Source organism: Panthera onca, chromosome B3, assembly GCF_046562875.1.
Source record: "Panthera onca isolate mPanOnc1 chromosome B3, mPanOnc1 haplotype 2, whole genome shotgun sequence".
In the NCBI taxonomy this organism is placed as follows: domain Eukaryota; kingdom Metazoa; phylum Chordata; class Mammalia; order Carnivora; family Felidae; genus Panthera; species Panthera onca.
The window spans coordinates 92,978,663-92,996,604 of record NC_138344.1 but is presented as its reverse complement, the minus strand read 5'-3'; the positions used below and the strand labels follow the sequence as shown (position 1 = coordinate 92,996,604).

At 36.0% G+C, this 17,942-nt stretch overlaps 2 protein-coding genes across 7 annotated transcripts in view; one reads left to right on the top strand and one right to left on the bottom strand.

Annotated features, from left to right (window-relative positions):
- Positions 1 to 68: 68 nt before the first annotated feature.
- Positions 69 to 13,709, top strand: FKBP3 (FKBP prolyl isomerase 3). Of its 2 annotated transcripts, none has more exons than XM_060619631.3 (7): positions 69 to 235; positions 2,727 to 2,828; positions 3,490 to 3,597; positions 8,752 to 8,887; positions 9,369 to 9,436; positions 11,972 to 12,069; positions 13,357 to 13,709. In XM_060619631.3, the coding sequence occupies exons 1-7, from the start codon at positions 128 to 130 to the stop codon at positions 13,409 to 13,411; spliced, it is 675 nt and encodes a 224-aa protein (XP_060475614.1). In that variant the 5' UTR covers positions 69 to 127; the 3' UTR covers positions 13,412 to 13,709. The 2 variants fall into 2 exon arrangements, with proteins under 2 accessions (XP_060475614.1, XP_060475615.1); XM_060619632.3 differs by lacking the exon at positions 69 to 235 and adding an exon at positions 344 to 663.
- Positions 13,710 to 14,002: 293 nt separating this feature from the next.
- Positions 14,003 to 17,942, bottom strand: part of PRPF39 (pre-mRNA processing factor 39) — a 39,400-nt gene continuing 35,460 nt past the window's right edge. For all 5 annotated transcript variants that reach the window (XM_060619624.3, XM_060619629.3, XM_060619630.2 and 2 more), the window contains 3 exons: positions 15,684 to 15,758; positions 15,061 to 15,181; positions 14,003 to 14,742 (listed from right to left, as the gene is read on the bottom strand). In XM_060619624.3, coding sequence (XP_060475607.1) covers positions 14,686 to 14,742; positions 15,061 to 15,181; positions 15,684 to 15,758 — 253 coding nt within the window. In that variant the 3' untranslated portion in view covers positions 14,003 to 14,685. The remainder of the gene's footprint in view (positions 14,743 to 15,060; positions 15,182 to 15,683; positions 15,759 to 17,942) is intronic.

Below are 17,942 nucleotides of genomic sequence, written 5' to 3'. Positions count from 1 at the left end.
AATCCCGACGGGTAGCGCCGTGACCCCGCCTCCCCGAGCTCTAGGCGGAGACCACGCCACGCCCCAGGGGCGGGGCGATGCTGAAGCGAGGCGGGCTGGCTCAGTAAAGCAGAGGCAGCGGGGGAAGATGGCGGCGGCTGTTCCACAGCGGGCCTGGACCGTGGAGCAGCTGCGCAGCGAGCAGCTCCCCAAGAAGGACATTATCAAGTTTCTACAGGACCACGGTTCAGATTCGGTACCAGAGGCGTTGGGGCGGCCGGGCTGGTGCTGCTGAGGGACGCCTCACCCCCCCGGAGATGCCCGTACATTCCGTATTCCTCCGTGCCCCCGCCCTCGTCCTCCCGCGGCCTGTGGCCTGGAAGGCCGGAGAGGCCTCGCGTGCGCCGCGGAGCCATGCTCCCGCCTTCCCGGGCTGCCTCGTTTGGGCGGAGGGAATGGCTTTATTTCTTGGGGCAGGCAGGCAGGCAGGCAGCAATTGCATAATTAGAACCTCCTTGGGCGCGTTGAGTGAGGGTGGAAACCATGAAAAAAAGAAAACAAAAACAAACAGGAGATACTGGGGGTTGGGACTAGTGCCTGAGGACTGGGGACCTGGATGAGACCCTTACAGGGGAGTAGGCCATTAGGGAAATGAGAAGGATTGTGAATATTTTTGTTGGAACGGTATGTTCAATTTGCTTTTCTCATCAGTTACTAAATACTGAACGCTAGTGCGTGTAATTTTTAAAAATCTGTAGATTGCGGGTTAACTTTTTAAAATTTCGACTCTTCACATGACCTTTTCACCCTTTATACTTAGGAGAGTTACATGCGCATTTAGGGTAGTGTCTCCCATTGTTATAAACAAACTTAAGAAATGTATTTGGCATTCTTTATACTGTACGCGCTGCATTTTTCAATATAGTCTCCATCTTAACTGACTGTGGTCATAAGTGTTTGTTTTTTTGCTTTTTGGGTTGTTGTTTTTTTTGTCAGACTCTGCCCTTTGGAAATTAAGACCATGCCTCTCTTAAACTGCTGAACCACTGTATAATTTGTGCTCGCTGCATACCCCCCACTTACGGGAAATAGAAGCAGCAGTATGATTTCTCTACAATTTTTAATTTAAGTTCTAAACTTGGATTTAAAAAAATTTTTTTGGCTTCTGTGAGGATTGTACTTTATTTTCATTTTGAAGTGTCTTGAAGAGGAGGAGATATAGTTACTCTCTAGCTTCCGGTTCCATACACCCATAATAAGTATCCTGACATCAGCAAATATTTATACATCGATAGCAAGAACTACGCTTAGTGTTTGGGGATACAGGATAAAAAGAAAGACCATGCCATTCTAGTGGAATTATTTTCTCTTAAGTCAGTTCATATTTCAATTGGAACAACAGAATAAACTAGGCATATCATTTGATAACATTTAATGCCTCAGTACTGTACTTCATCAAATTGTTACAGAGCAAATCATCCCAATGTGGAATCTAACCTCAAACTAGCCTACATGGGACAATTTCAAGAGACTGGAATTTTCAGAGTATTTTTTAATGCATTAACCTTTTGAGTGCATATTCTCCAGTATTAATTCACATACTTAAACCTATATTTGACAATCACTGTTCTATTGATCATAAGATATCAAGGAGATGTTTATATTTTGGATTTCTTTTTGGAATCTTGCTAAAGAAATCACAAGAGTGCTAAAACAACTTATTACTTCCATTTAATCAAAATAACCTTTCCCCAGCCACCTTTATCATTTAGAACATTTCTCTAAGAGGGGAAGAGGAAAAAGCAGAGGAGAAAAAAATACAATAGTGATAGTATTAGAAAAGCTGCCTTATCAAAAGAAGATGCCAGAAGAACTTTGAGAAAGTAACAACAATGATGATTCAAGGGCCAGAAGGCAGAAAAGGAAGCAGAATAAAATAAGGAAAACAAAGACATGATTTTGAGATGAAGTTACAATTTGATGACTCAATATTCAATAGTAGTATTTTGTTGTCCATCTGCCAATTTAGTCTTTTATTTGAGATAAATGGAGTTATATTACTTTGAATTATTAAGTACATTATGTTATTAGTCCCAGTAGCTAATACTGAGTTCTGACCATGTGACAGGCTGTACATAAAAGGCATTAGTTGCATTTGTCCTTAGAACAACCTTCTGACATAGATGCTGTTACTAATCTTCCACTCTGATACAGAAACGGAGTCTTTAGGAAAGCTTACTCCCTTGTCTAAGAGATAGCTAAGATTTTAACCCAGATGATCTGACTCCTCAGCCCATATACTTAACCACCGTATATCCAGCATTAGCTAATAATGCTTCCTGGTCTGCTAAGAATGGGTTACAGATTTGTCAAGACAGCTATGCCCAATGGTTTGAGGCTCCCAGGGCCATGGCCTACCGGTAGCAGCATTGTCCAGTCACCAGAGTGTACTTGCTGTATAAATGTTCTGTGAGTTCCATAATGGGAAGGAAAAGGGTTAGTATTTAACAGTGTGATCTTCTACATATTACAGTTCCACTCTTGTCAATTTTTATAAGTAATATTTTTAATCTTCCATAAATCTTTTTGTTATGAAGTAGGATATAAATATGTTTATTTCATTTCTTCTGTCATTAGTAGTTCTATTGAAGGCATAATTGCTAACATAAAAGGGAATTTTCTAACATTTAGACCCTTATTACGTGAGGGAGATTATTCTAACCAGCTTTTTTTTTTTTTTTTTGTAGTTTCTTGCAGAACATAAGTTATTAGGAAACATTAAAAATGTGGCTAAGACAGCTAACAAGGACCATTTGGTTACAGCCTATAACCATCTTTTTGAAAGTAAGGTGAGTATTGTTACATTTTATTACCAAAATATTATTTTAAATATTTTATTTGCAAAAAGAAGGTTTAAACTTATTCCCAAAATATGTTTTTAAGTTTTTCCACCTGCAGTTTTTCTTAACTCTAGTCATAAGTGGACTAGCTGTCAAATCTAGCAAAGCTCATCTGTAGTATGGGAGGATGTTTTGATATTTTAAAAGGAACCAAATTCTTAAAAATAATTCCCTATAGTTTAAGACAAATAAGCACACTGAAAAGTTAAAATCCAAAGTAAGTTCTATTTCCAGATTAAGCCAATGAATTTAAAATCTCAGACTGAGGCTGAGCCTTTAGAAAAACAAATTTTAAATTCTCCAGTATTTGTTCATTCTGAAATGACAAAGCAAAGAGTCATTATTAAGGAGTTTTGTGAATGGTATTCATATATGAGTCTGAGTTGCCTTTTCTAAAGATTTCATTTCAGAATTTATCTTGTAAAATACTTTCAGGGTCATATTTGTTGATTAAAATGAAGATTTTTCCTAGGCGGTTTCCATTTATCTACATTTGAATAATGTAGCCTATATTCATGGCGCAGATGTTCATTCAATTAAAATGTTGAAAATCTAGATGTCCCTTCTAGCTTTTAACCTGTCCTGAATATGGTGAACATTTTCCTTACAGCGTTTCAAGGGTACTGAAAGTATAAGTAAAGTGTCTGAGCAGGTGAAAAGTGTGAAGCTTAATGAAGATAAACCCAAAGAAACCAAGTCTGAAGAGACTCTGGATGAGGTTTGTGTAGAATATTATTTTATTTCTAATGTGAATTTGATAAAAGTATTTGCTTACAGCACTGATTTCTCCTAGTTAGGAGTGGTGGAGTATGGGCACTTTTCAGTGAACCAAACACTGATTTGGAGTGTGTTCTCTCCCTTAGGTGTACTAAATCATAAAAAACACCTAAGAACCAGTACTGTACAGTATAAGGCTTTCCTATAAAACCTCTAGCTTTGTATTTTATATTTCCTCTATGTCTGACCAGAACTTCTGAGCTTCCAAAGCCATTTTAAGGTCATGATTGTATAGCCAAGTTGGACTGAGTGAAAGATACTTCACTGTGACTATTTTTAGCTTTTTCTAATGTACACGCTATCCTTGGCAATAGATATAGTCCAGGCTTGGCTGCAGGGTATGGAGTCATCTGTCTCATCTTTCCCAACATAGATTTTTACATTTTGGTACAAATGTTTGAAGAGCCATATTAAACCATTTCTGCAAATGGAGAGCCTCAGTAGAGCCAAGGACAGTACTGAGAACAGCCACAGTAGAGCTGAATAATTACAATCGTAACACTTCTGATAATACCTTGCTAACTAAGCTCACTCATTCCTAGCACTTAGTATCAGTGGTAATAATCCAATAGTAATAATAATATTCCTCAGGTCTTATAAAGAGGTGTGACCTAATGATGAAGGTGTATAGCATTTGGATATTTGTGGACAGAATATAAGTTCAGGTACAGAATTACAGAAGTTTATACAACTAAAGCTAGTTAATTTACGTGGTATTTTCCTGTTGATTGAAAAGCACAAATTAATATTTGTGGATATGTATTCACACTAAAGCAGTTTTGAGGTTTATCACATCCAATATGATTTGACAAATATTTTTTTTTAATTTTTTTTTTACGTTTATTTATTTTTGAGACAGAGAGAGACAGAGCATGAACGGGGGAGGGTCAGAGAGAGAGGGAGACACAGAATCTGAAACAGGCTCCAGGCTCTGAGCACGGAGCCCGATGCGGGGCTCAAACTCACGGACTGCGAGATTATGACCTGAGCCGAAGTCGGACGCCCAACCGACTGAGCCACCCAGGCACCCCAAGATTTGACAAATATTGTACTGGGCAAACACTGAGCAGCTACTAAAGTAAATAAAGGTATAATAATTACTAAAAGGATTACAAAAGCAATTAGCAAAATAGTTTGCCTTCCAGAAAATTAGAATAAAGGAGGGATAAGGCAGCAGATAGTATATCATTAAGAGCTTAAGGAAAAGAGAGTTACAAATAAAAGGTTGTAAGGGCTGGAGACACTCTCAAAGAGATCTTGTGAGGATCCTAAACCATATCCCTTTTTTAAAAACCTCTTCATTTTATTTAACTGGCAGGCCTGAACCCAGTTATGTACTCTGACTGTCTTTCTAGCACCTGGATTCCATAGCTAATACTCGGCTGATTCCTGCTGTCTACTTTCTGTGTGCTTTGGAGCTGCAGAGTGAACACTGTGAAGAAAAATAATCATAGTCTGTTTATTGGGTTTGGCATAAATTCATGCTTCATATCAGCCAAGCATGATTTCTAATTTCACTGTTACTCAGCAACTTTTATATTATCTCTTGCTGCATTCCCCATCACATTGCCCACATAAACTACTGGACACTTCTCCCACAAGTTCTCAGCCCTCATACTCCTTCACCATTGTATCATTTTATACTCCTATTTTACCAAAATGTTAACATAGTTGTAACCATTTTCTTCTTCCTACCTTAGAATTAAAGATTCCTGAATCTTTAATGTTTTCCTTCTCATGTCTCCCTCAGGACTAATGCTCTCAAACATCTTTTCAAACCTTTTAAATCTTTCTTAATCTTTTTTTTATATCTTCATTCCTTTTTGATTCTCAGGCATTCCAAGTCCTCAGACCTGAAGTATTGGAAAAATCATTGATCTGCCTTCATTCTCTTTCTTCCTCCATTTAGCCCTAAAATATTTATTCTAGTAAAATGCATAAGTTTTACTTAAGTAAAATAGTATTTTGCAAACCATACCCTGCTCAGAAGTCTTTAGTAATTCTGTACTGTCTAGAACTGTGCTGTTCTGATACAGCAGTCCCTAGCCTTATGTGGCTACTGAGCACTTTATGGCAACTCCAAATTAAAATGTGCTTTCAGTGTAAAATACGCACTCTGTTTCAGAAGCTTGGTATGGTTTTTTTTTACAAAAGAATTTATAATCTATCTTTTATATTGATTAAATACTGACATATTATTTTGAGTGTGTTGGTTTTATGTGGCAGCCAGACAACGTAAAATCATATTTGTGGTCCTCATTGTATTTCTGTTGGACAGCATTATTGGCATTCAAAGTTTTCCAGTGTCTGCCCAGCTCCATATTTACTACTTCGGTAGAAACGTTCTTCTTTAACCGCAAATGTCTGCTCATTGCCTATTAAACTGCCCTTTCCCACTCTCATACTTTTATTTCTTATTTAATGTGTCTTTCTCTTTAACTCCCTATTTGTCAATTCAATGTCACTTTTAAGAACCAGGTCATGGGCTCATCACTTCCTCTGAAGTTTTCACCATCCCAGACTTTATACTTAACTGCATAAATTCCTGTAGCACATGGTATCTATATTATTTGTCTCTACCTTACTTATTTTAATGTAAAGAACCGTGTCTAATAGCTCTTACTGGACTTTAAATAAATCAGTCCTCGTTAATATATTTATTTTCTTTTATGTATTTAATGTTAAAGTTTTCAAGTAGGAATGAATATTGGATGGGAGAAAATGCAAGATGGTGCAGGAATTCAGGCTCAGCAGTCAGAAATGACTAAAAATACTTCAGCTAAAAATTGAGATTCATCCTGTACAGTTCCTCTGCATCTAATCATCACCAAATTCTGTTGATTTTGCAGTACATGTATCTCAAAACTATATCTAGTGTAGATCCAGACTACTATACTAACCTCTTCCTAACAGGTCTCCCCACTTCCACTTTGATTTCATATCCATTCCTTACTAGGTCACAGTGATCTGTTGGGGTGCCTGGGTATCTCAGTTGGTAGAGTGTTGGACTCTTGATTTTGGCTCAGGTCATGATCCCAGGTTCATGGGATTGAGCCCTATGCAAGGAGCCTGCTTGGGATCCTCTGTCGCCCTCTGCGCTTCTTGCTTGCGCTCTCTCTCTCTCTCTCAAATTAAAAAAAAAAAAAAAAAAAACAAATCTGATTCTATAACTTCTGTTTTTAAAACTCTTAGTTGGCTGTTCAGTGACCTGAAGATTTAAAACAAAACAGTTTCTTAACTTATGCTACCTATCTTTCTATCCTCATCTCATCCCATTGTCTCCTTCATTACTCCCTTGCAGACTATACTATTTTCATGCTGTTCCCTGCTGTGAAAATGCTCTTCTCTGTTATAAACTTCGCATCTTAGCACCCTGTGCTTCCTGTTTAGGTCTCATAACCCACGTAATTACACACATGACTATATTCTCTTCTAGACTGAGGGTCAAGACCCTGTCAGCACCCTATGTATCTCCAATTTCTAACACATAGAACATGTTCAAATATTTCTTGAAAGGATAATAGTAATAATTATGTAACATACTTTCATGTTTAGAGGCTATGATGTTATCCAGTTAACTGAAACCGTAATGTTTACTCTCAAAATTCTGAACTAAAGAAATTGCTGCAAAGCTAAGAAATTTTCTTAAAGCCAGGTCCATTCAAGCATATAACTCAGGTATAGCCTTGGGACTGATCTGACCTCTCACCATAAACCAATCAGGTTCTTGGCAGTGAAATGCAAAATCAGATCAAATAACTAGAACAGCATTTCTTAAAGTGTGTTATATAGGTTCCAGAAGGTCCAGGTTGTTTTCTAGCATCATCAAAACCTGTGCTTTCTGTCTCCTTGAAGATTCAGAGTGCATGTTAGCTGATGACAGTTGTGAGAAATCATGCAGAATAGAGGCATATTTAACTTTGTTTAACATGGTGTTTCCGAAACAATTATGGTAGACCCCTTTTTTTCTAACAGTGGTAACAATACTAAGCAATGAGTGGTCTGTAAAAGACACTTTGTGAAACACAGAAATGGATGCCATCCATGAGCAGACTGGCACCTTCACCATGAAGTCTGAGCCATAATCACCAATTTAATGGTTTTTTTGCATTATTCTAGTTCATTCACATAATTACTACAGTATTTGACGTTAGTAATTATAAGGCAATAACAAAGCCCCGGCACAAATAATTCTTGCTCCTTTACTGACCATACTTACCATCCATTTACATTTCAGTTTATCAGTAATAAAAACTTGCTTTTCTCACATGTTTGGAATCACTGCTGATTAGGTTAAGCCTTTATTTAACTTTTAAAGAAGACCCAGATGATCCTGTTTTATTCTAGCATAATATGCCTATTATGGTAATTTTTTTTTAATGTTTTATTAATTTTTGAGAGAGCACGAGTAGGGGAAGGGGGAGAGGGGACAGAGGATCCTAAGCAGGCTCTTTGTAGACAGCAGTGAGCCTGATGGCAGGGCTCAAACTCATGAACTGTGAGTTCATGAACTGAGTTGAAGTCAGACACTCAACTGACTGAGCCACCCAGGTACCCCATGTTATGGTAATTTCTATAGATAATTCTATTCATTGTGTGAATTTATTTTCAAGTTCAGAAACCAATAGAGCATTACTGTATTTCATTCTAATTGGATATAATAAAATATTCAGTAATGTTCGTTATTGGTAACAACTCAAATCTTTTAAAAAAAGTCACAGCGTTTTATTTAATGCCTTATGATTTTATAGGAATTAAATAGTAATGATATTTCTGACCTTGGAAAATAACAGGATTTATTTTATGATTTGTTAATTAACAGAATTTTGTCAAAAGAACATTGGTTTCCAGAGAGGCTGGAAGTTATTTGAAATTAGAGAGAGGCTATTTACTAACATTGTCATCACAGACTTGCAATGAGTTGGTGGGTTTTTTTAACTCAGAGGTGAACCAGAAGGAAAATAGTTTGTTGCCAAATCTTTGAAACTCTGTGACCAGACTTGGGTCTCAGTTGGTAGTATTAGAATTCTCTTGGTCATCCTTCTCAAAAAGAAGGATGTGAGTTAATAACTCTGTGTGTTATTTCTGTTTTTAGGGTCCACCAAAATATGTAAAATCTGTTCTTAAAAAAGGAGATAAAACCAACTTTCCCAAAAAGGGAGATGTTGTTCACTGCTGGTATACAGGAACACTACAGGATGGGACTGTTTTTGATACTAATATTCAAACGAGTAAGTCTAAATGTAATCTTACCTTTTTAGCTATAAGGCATTGCAAAATATTTGTGTGGTACATGAGCAGTTGGCTGTACCTTTCTCTTGGCTGTCAATTTTTCCAGAAGTCTTTGCACCTGTGATTTACTTGGAAGAGGTCTTCAATTCACTATTGGCTGGGTGAATAAGTATCTCTTGGTAATTGGGAAGCAAAATATAGGGAAGCTTAGTCTAAACTTGGTTAATGTCCCAAAGTGAGGCTTTCATATTTCAATGTAAAAGGGAGAATAGTGTGCTGTTTTAGTGGTGTAAATATAGGTCCCTCTCCTCTACCTTTTAGACCATAACTATATGTAAAGATAGAATTTTGAGTTTCCTGAATTTTTATTTTCTTTTCAAATGCATGGTAAGTTCTAAAATCAATTTAAAGACTTAAGTCAACTGTTTTTCCAATGAAACTTAATTTCATCATGCATTATAAGGAAAATTTGTTTTACAGGTTCAAAGAAGAAGAAAAACGCCAAGCCTTTAAGTTTTAAGGTTGGAATAGGCAAAGTTATCAGAGGAGTAAGTAAAAAATGGCAATGAATCAACAGATGTTCTGGCACATGCTACTTGTGGTATGGTGCCATAAAGAATTAGGATTGGGGCTATGATAAAAAAATCTTTGGAGTCTAACAAATCAAGTGCTATCATTGCTAACTGATCTGGCACAATTTTTCTGGGTCTCAGTTATGGACAGTACAACCTTCCTCAAGGTTGCTAAACAAATAAGCTTAACTGCAGCACATAATATATAGTAGAGACTCATGTTATTAAATGCCTGCCCCTTTTAATATTGTTTTTCTTCTTAAAGTAATTCTTTGTCAGAAAGTTTGGCTTTCTAAATTTATCTTTGGGGCACCTGGGTGGCTCAGTCCGTTGAGTGTCCGACTTCGGCTCAGGTCATGATCTCACAGCTCGTGAGTTCGAGCCCCGCGTCGGGCTCTGTGCTGAAAGCTCAGAGCCTGGAGCCTGTTTCAGATTCTGTGTCTCCCTCTCTCTCTGCCCCTAACCCACTTGCATTCTATCTCTGTCAAAAATAAATAAACATTAAAAAAAAATTTTTTTTAAATAAATAAATAAATTTATCTTTAAGATTCTTGTAGGGGTGCCTGGGTGGCTCAGTTGGTTAAGCATCCAGCTTCAGCTCAGGTCATGATTTCTTGGTTCGTGAGTTCGAACCCCACGTCAGGTTCTGTCCTGAAAGTTGAGAGCCTGGAGCCTGCTTCGGATTCTGTCTCCCTCTCTCTGCCCCTGCCCTGCTTGCGCTCTCAAAAATGAATAAACATTAAAAAAAATTTTTTTTTAAGATTCTTGCAAAATGTTACATAGTTGTACTACTTATACATGGTAGAGAAAGGTAAAATACCTGTTTCACTGAATTACTCATAGAAGAAAGAGTTTGTTCTGAGTTTTTTCACCTTGCACAATCGAGGTTCAAACACCAAAAAATCTTTCAAACCTAAGGATGCCTTTTTTACCCACCCCTTCTTGTGAGAGGTAACAGGAGACTTTGAGAAAAGGGGAAGATAGGCTTGAGCTGCAGTGACCACTGCAGTGTACAAAAGGAGGTAATGGATAGTAGCACTGATTATCAGCTTCACTGAAGCTGTCATTCTAGGGCCCATTTATTATTAAATGGTCTTTATTCACAACATCAAACGTTGTAACTGACATACCTATTCACATGCATTTATGAGAATCCTCAATGTTATTCTTTGTACTGTGATAAGTCCTAAAATACAACTCAATCGTATCCAGAGCCTAAAATAGCATATAAAACATCTTCAAACTAAAGGTTTAGTTGAAAATAACCTTAACTGCTACCTGATTGTACCTAGTTGATACTAACTATATACCAAACTGATCAATTTTTCTATTCCTGTGACTAATTTGCTTGTGTATTTCTTCTAGTGAACCATATTCTTAGTTGCCATTATGTAACAGATCTCTATCCCTTAAGCTTTATGTGACTGACATTTCAACAGAGTATATGATATTAGTCATATCTTTGCATCCTATTGATTTAACTGGTTTTGGTAACTGACTTTTTTTTTTTTTTTTTTTTTGTCAACTTATAAGGTATTTTATTTAAATGACTTTTTGTTAGTGATCATTGCTAGTAGTGTCTTCATCATTTAAAGGAGATGTACCACACATGTACAGTCTCTAAAATAGACACGAAGGACTACTTTGGAATTTTTGTAAACAGATGTGGAACAGTAAGTGTGAAGTGACCTCATGCCTTCTCATCTTCTAGTTAACTAGATATCTTTATAGAGACGAAGGGACTTACTCGTAATAATATAGATTTGTTAGCCAGTAATACTTTACTGCACAGATATTTGCAGATTCAAGGTCACAGAAAACAAATATGAAAACAAAGCATTGTATTCACCTTGGGCACTGTGATGTGATATAACAAATATACATTTGGTCTTTATCTCAGGTTCCTGGCACAGAGTTTTTAAAACTCTCGGAATTTCCTGAGTCATTGGAATGATTAGAGCACTTTTTTGTTATTCTTTTTTTTTTTTTTTTTTTTAATATATGAAATTTACTGTCAAATTGGTTTCCATACAACACCCAGTGCTCATCCCAAAAGGTGCCCTCCTCAATACCCATCACCCACCCTGCCCTCCCTCCCACCCCCCATCAACCCTCAGTTTGTTCTCAGTTTTTAACAGTCTCTTATGCTTTGGCTCTCTCCCACTCTAACCTCTTTTTTTTTTTTTTTGGTAACTGACTTTAAGACCCAAGGTGCCTGGCTGCTTTGGCTGGTAAAGCATGCAACTCTTTATCTTGGAGTTATGAAGATCTCTACCCCTATATTGGGGGTAGAGTTTAGTTAAAATTAATACATCTTTTTTTTTTTTTTTTTTTTTTTTTTTTTTTTTTTTTTGCAATGAGGAAATAAAGGACCAAGATTCACCCAAGGACATTACCTTAGAATATAATGAAATTCAGTAGTGGAATGCTTTTTGGTATATACTGTTTTCTAGGTTTACATGTAGTTTTTGCAAATTATCATTAGTATTTATTTCATGTTCTTGCCTTTAGTGGGATGAAGCACTCTTGACCATGAGTAAAGGAGAAAAGGCTCGACTAGAGATTGAACCAGAATGGGCTTATGGAAAGAAAGGACAGCCTGATGCCAAGTATCCTTTTCTCCTTTGTGAGTAAAAACAAACAAAAACATGAAGACCACCTGAAGGTATAAAAGACGCTATCTAGGTTAATTTCCAGATCAGGAATCATGTCCAGACCAGTATTCCTAATACTTAGATGCTTCTGTGTAGACACCTCCAATAGAGACAGGAGTTAACATGTCTTAGTAGTACAAAGTATCCAAACCTGAGCTAGAATAGAATTTACATTTTTGTCCTCTTGAAATCAGTTCTTGATTTTTAAGAGCTAAATTGTGAGGTTTACGTTTTCATCTTTGAAAGGCAGTTGTTACTATTTGAAGGATTTACTTAAAGGAGTTAAGATGTCCAGTACAAACAACTATAGCAAATTATAGGGTATAAGTATGGCTCATGGTAATTTTATGCTGCAGTATAATTTCAGGCATTTAAATGGGTACTCAAAGCTTAGAAATGGAACATATGTTAGGGATTACTGGTTGTGAAATTTAAGGGGACCATGGGTCCACCATAGTGTAAGCATCTGTGATTACTACTAATGACAGTACTTTTCTGATAGGCCCAGTTTGTGAAAATTAAAAAAAAAAAAAATAAACAAAAAAATAAACATGGCTCCTGACCATTATGATCAGAACAATCCAATAACTGAGAAGTTGTTTTTTCTTTTGTTGGTTCCATTCCCATTGTACTAGTTGGATTAAAGTAACTTTTAAAAAACTTGGAAGTTCTCTCCACTTGTATCAGTTAAAATTATTTAGGAATATAGCCCTCTTCTAAGCCTATCAAAATTAGATGGCCCAACGACAGCCGCCTCTCTCTCATGTGAAGCATCTCAAAACCAATCAGATAAAAATAACACTTTTCTGAACTTGGCATCTTAAAAATCACAGCAAATATAAGGCACTACCTCATACGAAATTTGATTTAACATAACCTATACACCCAGCTAGATTGAAATCACGTCCTTGTTTTTGTTTTGTTTTTTTTAAAGCACTGAGTAACCATCTTCATTAGGTGGTGGCTAATTTGGGAGTACTGGTGAGGCATCCAGGTAAGGAAGATCCTAGTCCAAACTCAACTTGTCTTGTCAGCCTATACTAGTAGATTATGATCACCATTCACAAAGATACTTTGGGAACCACTAGGCTAGTATGTGTTAGCCTCTCAGTCATTCATAAAGCCCTTCTCTTTGAGGTTAATATCAAATATCCATTAGATATAATGCTAATTTTAGACTGAGGATATTGGGAGTGAAAGAAGAAGTAATTTTTATCAAGTTTACCTTGACTTCTGCAACAGAATTCCACCAAATGCAAAACTCATTTTTGAAGTGGAATTAGTGGATATTGACTGAAATAGCAATGCTTCAGATGTAAAGACATCAGCAACAATAAAACATGGCCTTGAAGAAACTTATGTAACTAATTAGAGCTGGTTACTATTGTAACGGAAGAGTCAACTGGAAAATTCAAGAATGCAGATACTGTTTACCCGATCCGCAACTTTTAATATATGTAATCCATTATAATTCCCTAAAGTTTGAAATATTTTACTACAGCTGTGTAAAATATTGGTTAAAGAGAACTGACTTTCCTTTTACCTCATGTTGTAAACTGAAAGGCTCAATAAAATGTATTCAGTGTCTTGATTGATTTGTTGTTAATAGATAATTGTTCTGATTAGGTTAACCAGGACTAACATTTAATCAAAACAGGGAGTTATAGTAAAACTGTCCAGACAGCTTTTCCAGAGGCACACTCCTCTTTAAATAAATGTTCCTGTATAGTGAGAAGACAAGCAGAGAAACAGAGGGAGCAAAAAGCTATAAATGGTGTGATTTTAGCTAAATTCAAGAAAAGTATACTTCAAAACCAATGGTCCACTAATAATGAGAAAGTTAATATTGTTAGGTGAACCTGCCCCCAAATAAATTCATAACAATTAGTTAAGGAGTCTTAAGTTTTATTACAAAAATGAAGATGATCAGTTTGATCAAAATGAAAGCTTGCTCACAAGTTTTACATGAATATTCTAAATACAAAGTCTCCTGAAACAACATACTTTTGATATGATTTTCATTTTTTAAAAGGGATGCAAACACTCCATTTTTTCATTTATAATCTCTATCCCAAGACATAGTATTTAATAGTGTATCTTTTCTGCAATTAAATCCAAATTCACAAGGATAATTGAAACAGACAAAACCTTGTCATTAAAGGTTAAAAATCCATTTTTTTTTTTTACAGAGGAGGTAAATCCTTAATAACCAGCCCTTAGATATTTCAGTATCTTGAACTACACTGACATGATTTCCAGTCAGTTTTTTTCCTACCCCTTAAGGCTACAAAGGATTTCTGTTGCAAATCCATTGCAAAAGAATTCTAGACCACTTAATGCAAAAAATCAAAAAAATAGTTCTCCAATAAAAAGTAAATTTTATAAATGGTAGGAAATAGTATCTGTGGTAAGCTACTAAGTGACATTTTCCCCTATTACTAAACAAATCATGTTACACAGAAAACAGGAAGACAAGTTATCAAATACAACAAGCTTATGCTATGTTTACATCCCTCATTAAAAAAAAATAATTTCATACTTTTAATACATTCCATCTGATATATTTTCCCATCAGGTTGGAGGGGGAGGGTAATACTGTCCATAATTCCACGGATTCTGATAATTGTACTGAAAGGAAAAAGCACATGTTAGCATGCTAAAACTGGCTCGGTTCCATTTATGAAAGTATAATTAAAGCATATACATTTAAGAAACCAGGCATGTGTTCAGTGCTAAAATTCCAAGACTTAACCACAAAAGACAATTTATTATACAGTCTGGAATAGAAGTAGTTGTTATAAAAAAAAAAAAAAGACTATCCTAATTTTTTAATTTTATTATTAAATAAATTATCCTAATTATTAAATAAAAAATTATTATTAAATTATTTTTATTTTCATTTTTGAATAACATCTACAAGCAAAAAATTCAATTAGGTGAACTCACTTGATACCAGGCACTATAATTATATGCCGCTTGATTTGCCTGTAAATCACCATCAATCATCTGTGTAGATGATGAAGTTGTGTCTTCTGTGTGAGCTTTCTTTTCCTCTGGTTCTTCTGACCTAAATACAAGGGAAAAAACTTTAAATTCCCACAGGTAAGTACTTTTAAAACAAATGTATGCATGTTTACATTTTTACCTGTGTACATTTGTTTTAGTAAAGTTCTCAACTACTCAAGTTTTGTACAGTTTTTTTTCAAATCATGAATGTAAAGTATCTAAATTACCACAACCTGAAGGCAACATTTAAAAGTATGTATCTTTAGGGGCGCTGAGCGTCCGACTTCAACTCAGGTTATGATTTACAGTTCAGTTTGTGTGTATGAACCCTGGGTTCAGCTCTGTGCTAACAGAGCAGAGCCTGGAGCCTGCTTCAGATTCTGTGTTTCCCTCCCTCTCTCTCTGCCCCTCCCCTACTCACGCACGCTCCCCCCCCCACAACCCGCCCCCTAAACAATAAACATTAAAATTTTTTTTTTAATATTTATCTTTAAAGGCATTTTAGCAATGAAATGTCTTTTTTTTTAAGCATCATGAATCATTCTGAGCAAGAAGTTACATACCCATTTTCTGCTTTCCTTTTTAAAGAATCCTGTTCTTTTAGGAGTGTTTGATGTTCATCGTAAGCATTCAGAAGCCTGAGAGGGAAGGAAAAATAACATCCTATGGAATATACAAAAGCCAAACTGTTAAAGTTTTAAAGTTTGGACTTACTTTCACTTGGTAACAAAAATATGTTGCAATAAACATAATTTTTTTTTTTTTTTTTTTTTTAAACGAACGTGCAAGCAAACCTCCTCCCAGCCACCTTTTCCAATTTATTTCCTCTTGGGAAACCACTGCTCTATACTTTCCTTCTCAGTCCATGTGATTCAAATGGGGCTTCAGGGATTCAGAACTGGCCAACCACAGCACTGGTTTAGAGTGAACATTTGACCCAAACCAAGATGTTTAATAACTCCCAGGATTTTTGAGCTACTAGAAAAGTGCCTGTTCTCACTACTACAGTTGACTGAGCTGATGGGATATTGGTCAAGAGCTACCTTTTATTATCCTTTCTAAAACAAGGGGAGAGCCTGCCTAAGAAGTTATTCTACAACTAAGACAGTGGCCTTGAGGATGTGTTTTTGTCCAGTGCAAATAAGTCCTGACCGTTCTGTAATTTCTACATTTTTGAAATCTAACCATGCTTATTAAAGACACTTGACACCAGTTAGGATCAAGTGTATTTAAACTTTGACCATGTGATAAACTGAATTAGAACTAATATAAAAGTACAATATAATTTTTATCACTGATGAAGATTTTTTTTAATAAAAAAATTCCGACATAGTACGTGTATTAAGTCTCACCTGGAACTCAGAACTTCAAAAACAATGTCACTTGAAGCCAAACTGACAGAAAAATCCTAAAGATTCTGTTTTCCTTTTACCATTTTCTGAAATATTTTTTTAAAAACAAACATGGCCTTATTTTTTAAAGTAATCATTAACCCTACTAACACAGATAGTTAACATTTCTGTAGAAATGACCTTGATAATTTACATGCATATACAACATCCCTGAGCAATCTGCATATATACACATCCAATGATAACAACAAATAACTCTGGCCCCAAAATGTTCAAGAGGCTATGAAATTGTTAATCCCAGTGCTCTGGTTGTTCCTCAACACCAAGCACTTTAAATGGACTAATTTCCTTAAGGCTTAAGGAATCCACCTATGGATTAGGTGGTAAGAGACTCAATCTATACATGAGAAAATCTGAAAAGTGAGGAATACACAAATAGTTAAGTGACACAGCTAGGATTTAAGCATATATTTAGCTGAATTAAACATCAACTCATGAGTGACACAGCTAGGATTTAAGCATATATTTAGCTGAATTAAACATCAACTCATGAGTACTAAGGGGGGCACTTGTGGTGGCCACTGGGTGTTGTATGTAAGTGATGAATCACTGAATTCAACTCCTGAAACCAATACTGCACTGTATGTTGGCTAACTAAAATTAAAAAGAAATAAAAAATCAGTTCTTACCAATACATACTACCTAAATTCCTAAGTTTCTAATTTCTAAGCTCATCTATTTTTCAGTCAAACCCTTTTTAAATTTCAACTACAACAATCTTAGACCTGATATCCAGACCCTCTATAATTTTATTTGCAAGGACCTGTTATCTTTGTGTTAAGCCTCTGATTTGTCCACATATTACTGCCAATTTCAAATATGTCATTTAATCCCAGTCAAAATTCTTAATAGCTTCCTACTGTCAATCATGGCACTGCGTGTGCTCTGAACCAAGCACAGCACAATCAACATCACACCTTCTACTTCAAAAATCCTCCCATCAAGCAGATGTTACTTTCACATGAACTTTAACTTTCTTCCACAATTTTATTCTTTCCTTACCAGAATCCCATAGTACCCAAATGAAGCCCCATCTCCTCTGTGAAGGATGCCAAATCCATTCTGATCCATAGAAAGCACAGCCTTCTTAACAGTTCTGTGCCACCTCATATACTTACCTATTTCCTCTGATTAAACCATCCAACTAGACTAGAAGCTAGAATTACATATCCCATTTCTTTTGTGCACTTTCTTCAGTGCAAAACAAACAGAAGACACTAAATATACAGCACAGGTGGTTAGCAGCATAGACTTTGAAGCAAGTTCTAATCCCAGTTGCACAATGTAATAATAGCTAACTGACCTTGGAAAAACTTCCTAATCTCTTTAAGCCTCTCTTCATCTATTAAAAGAACAACAGTAGCAACAAAAAAATAAGAACAGTACCTACAGCCTCATTAGACTGTTAGG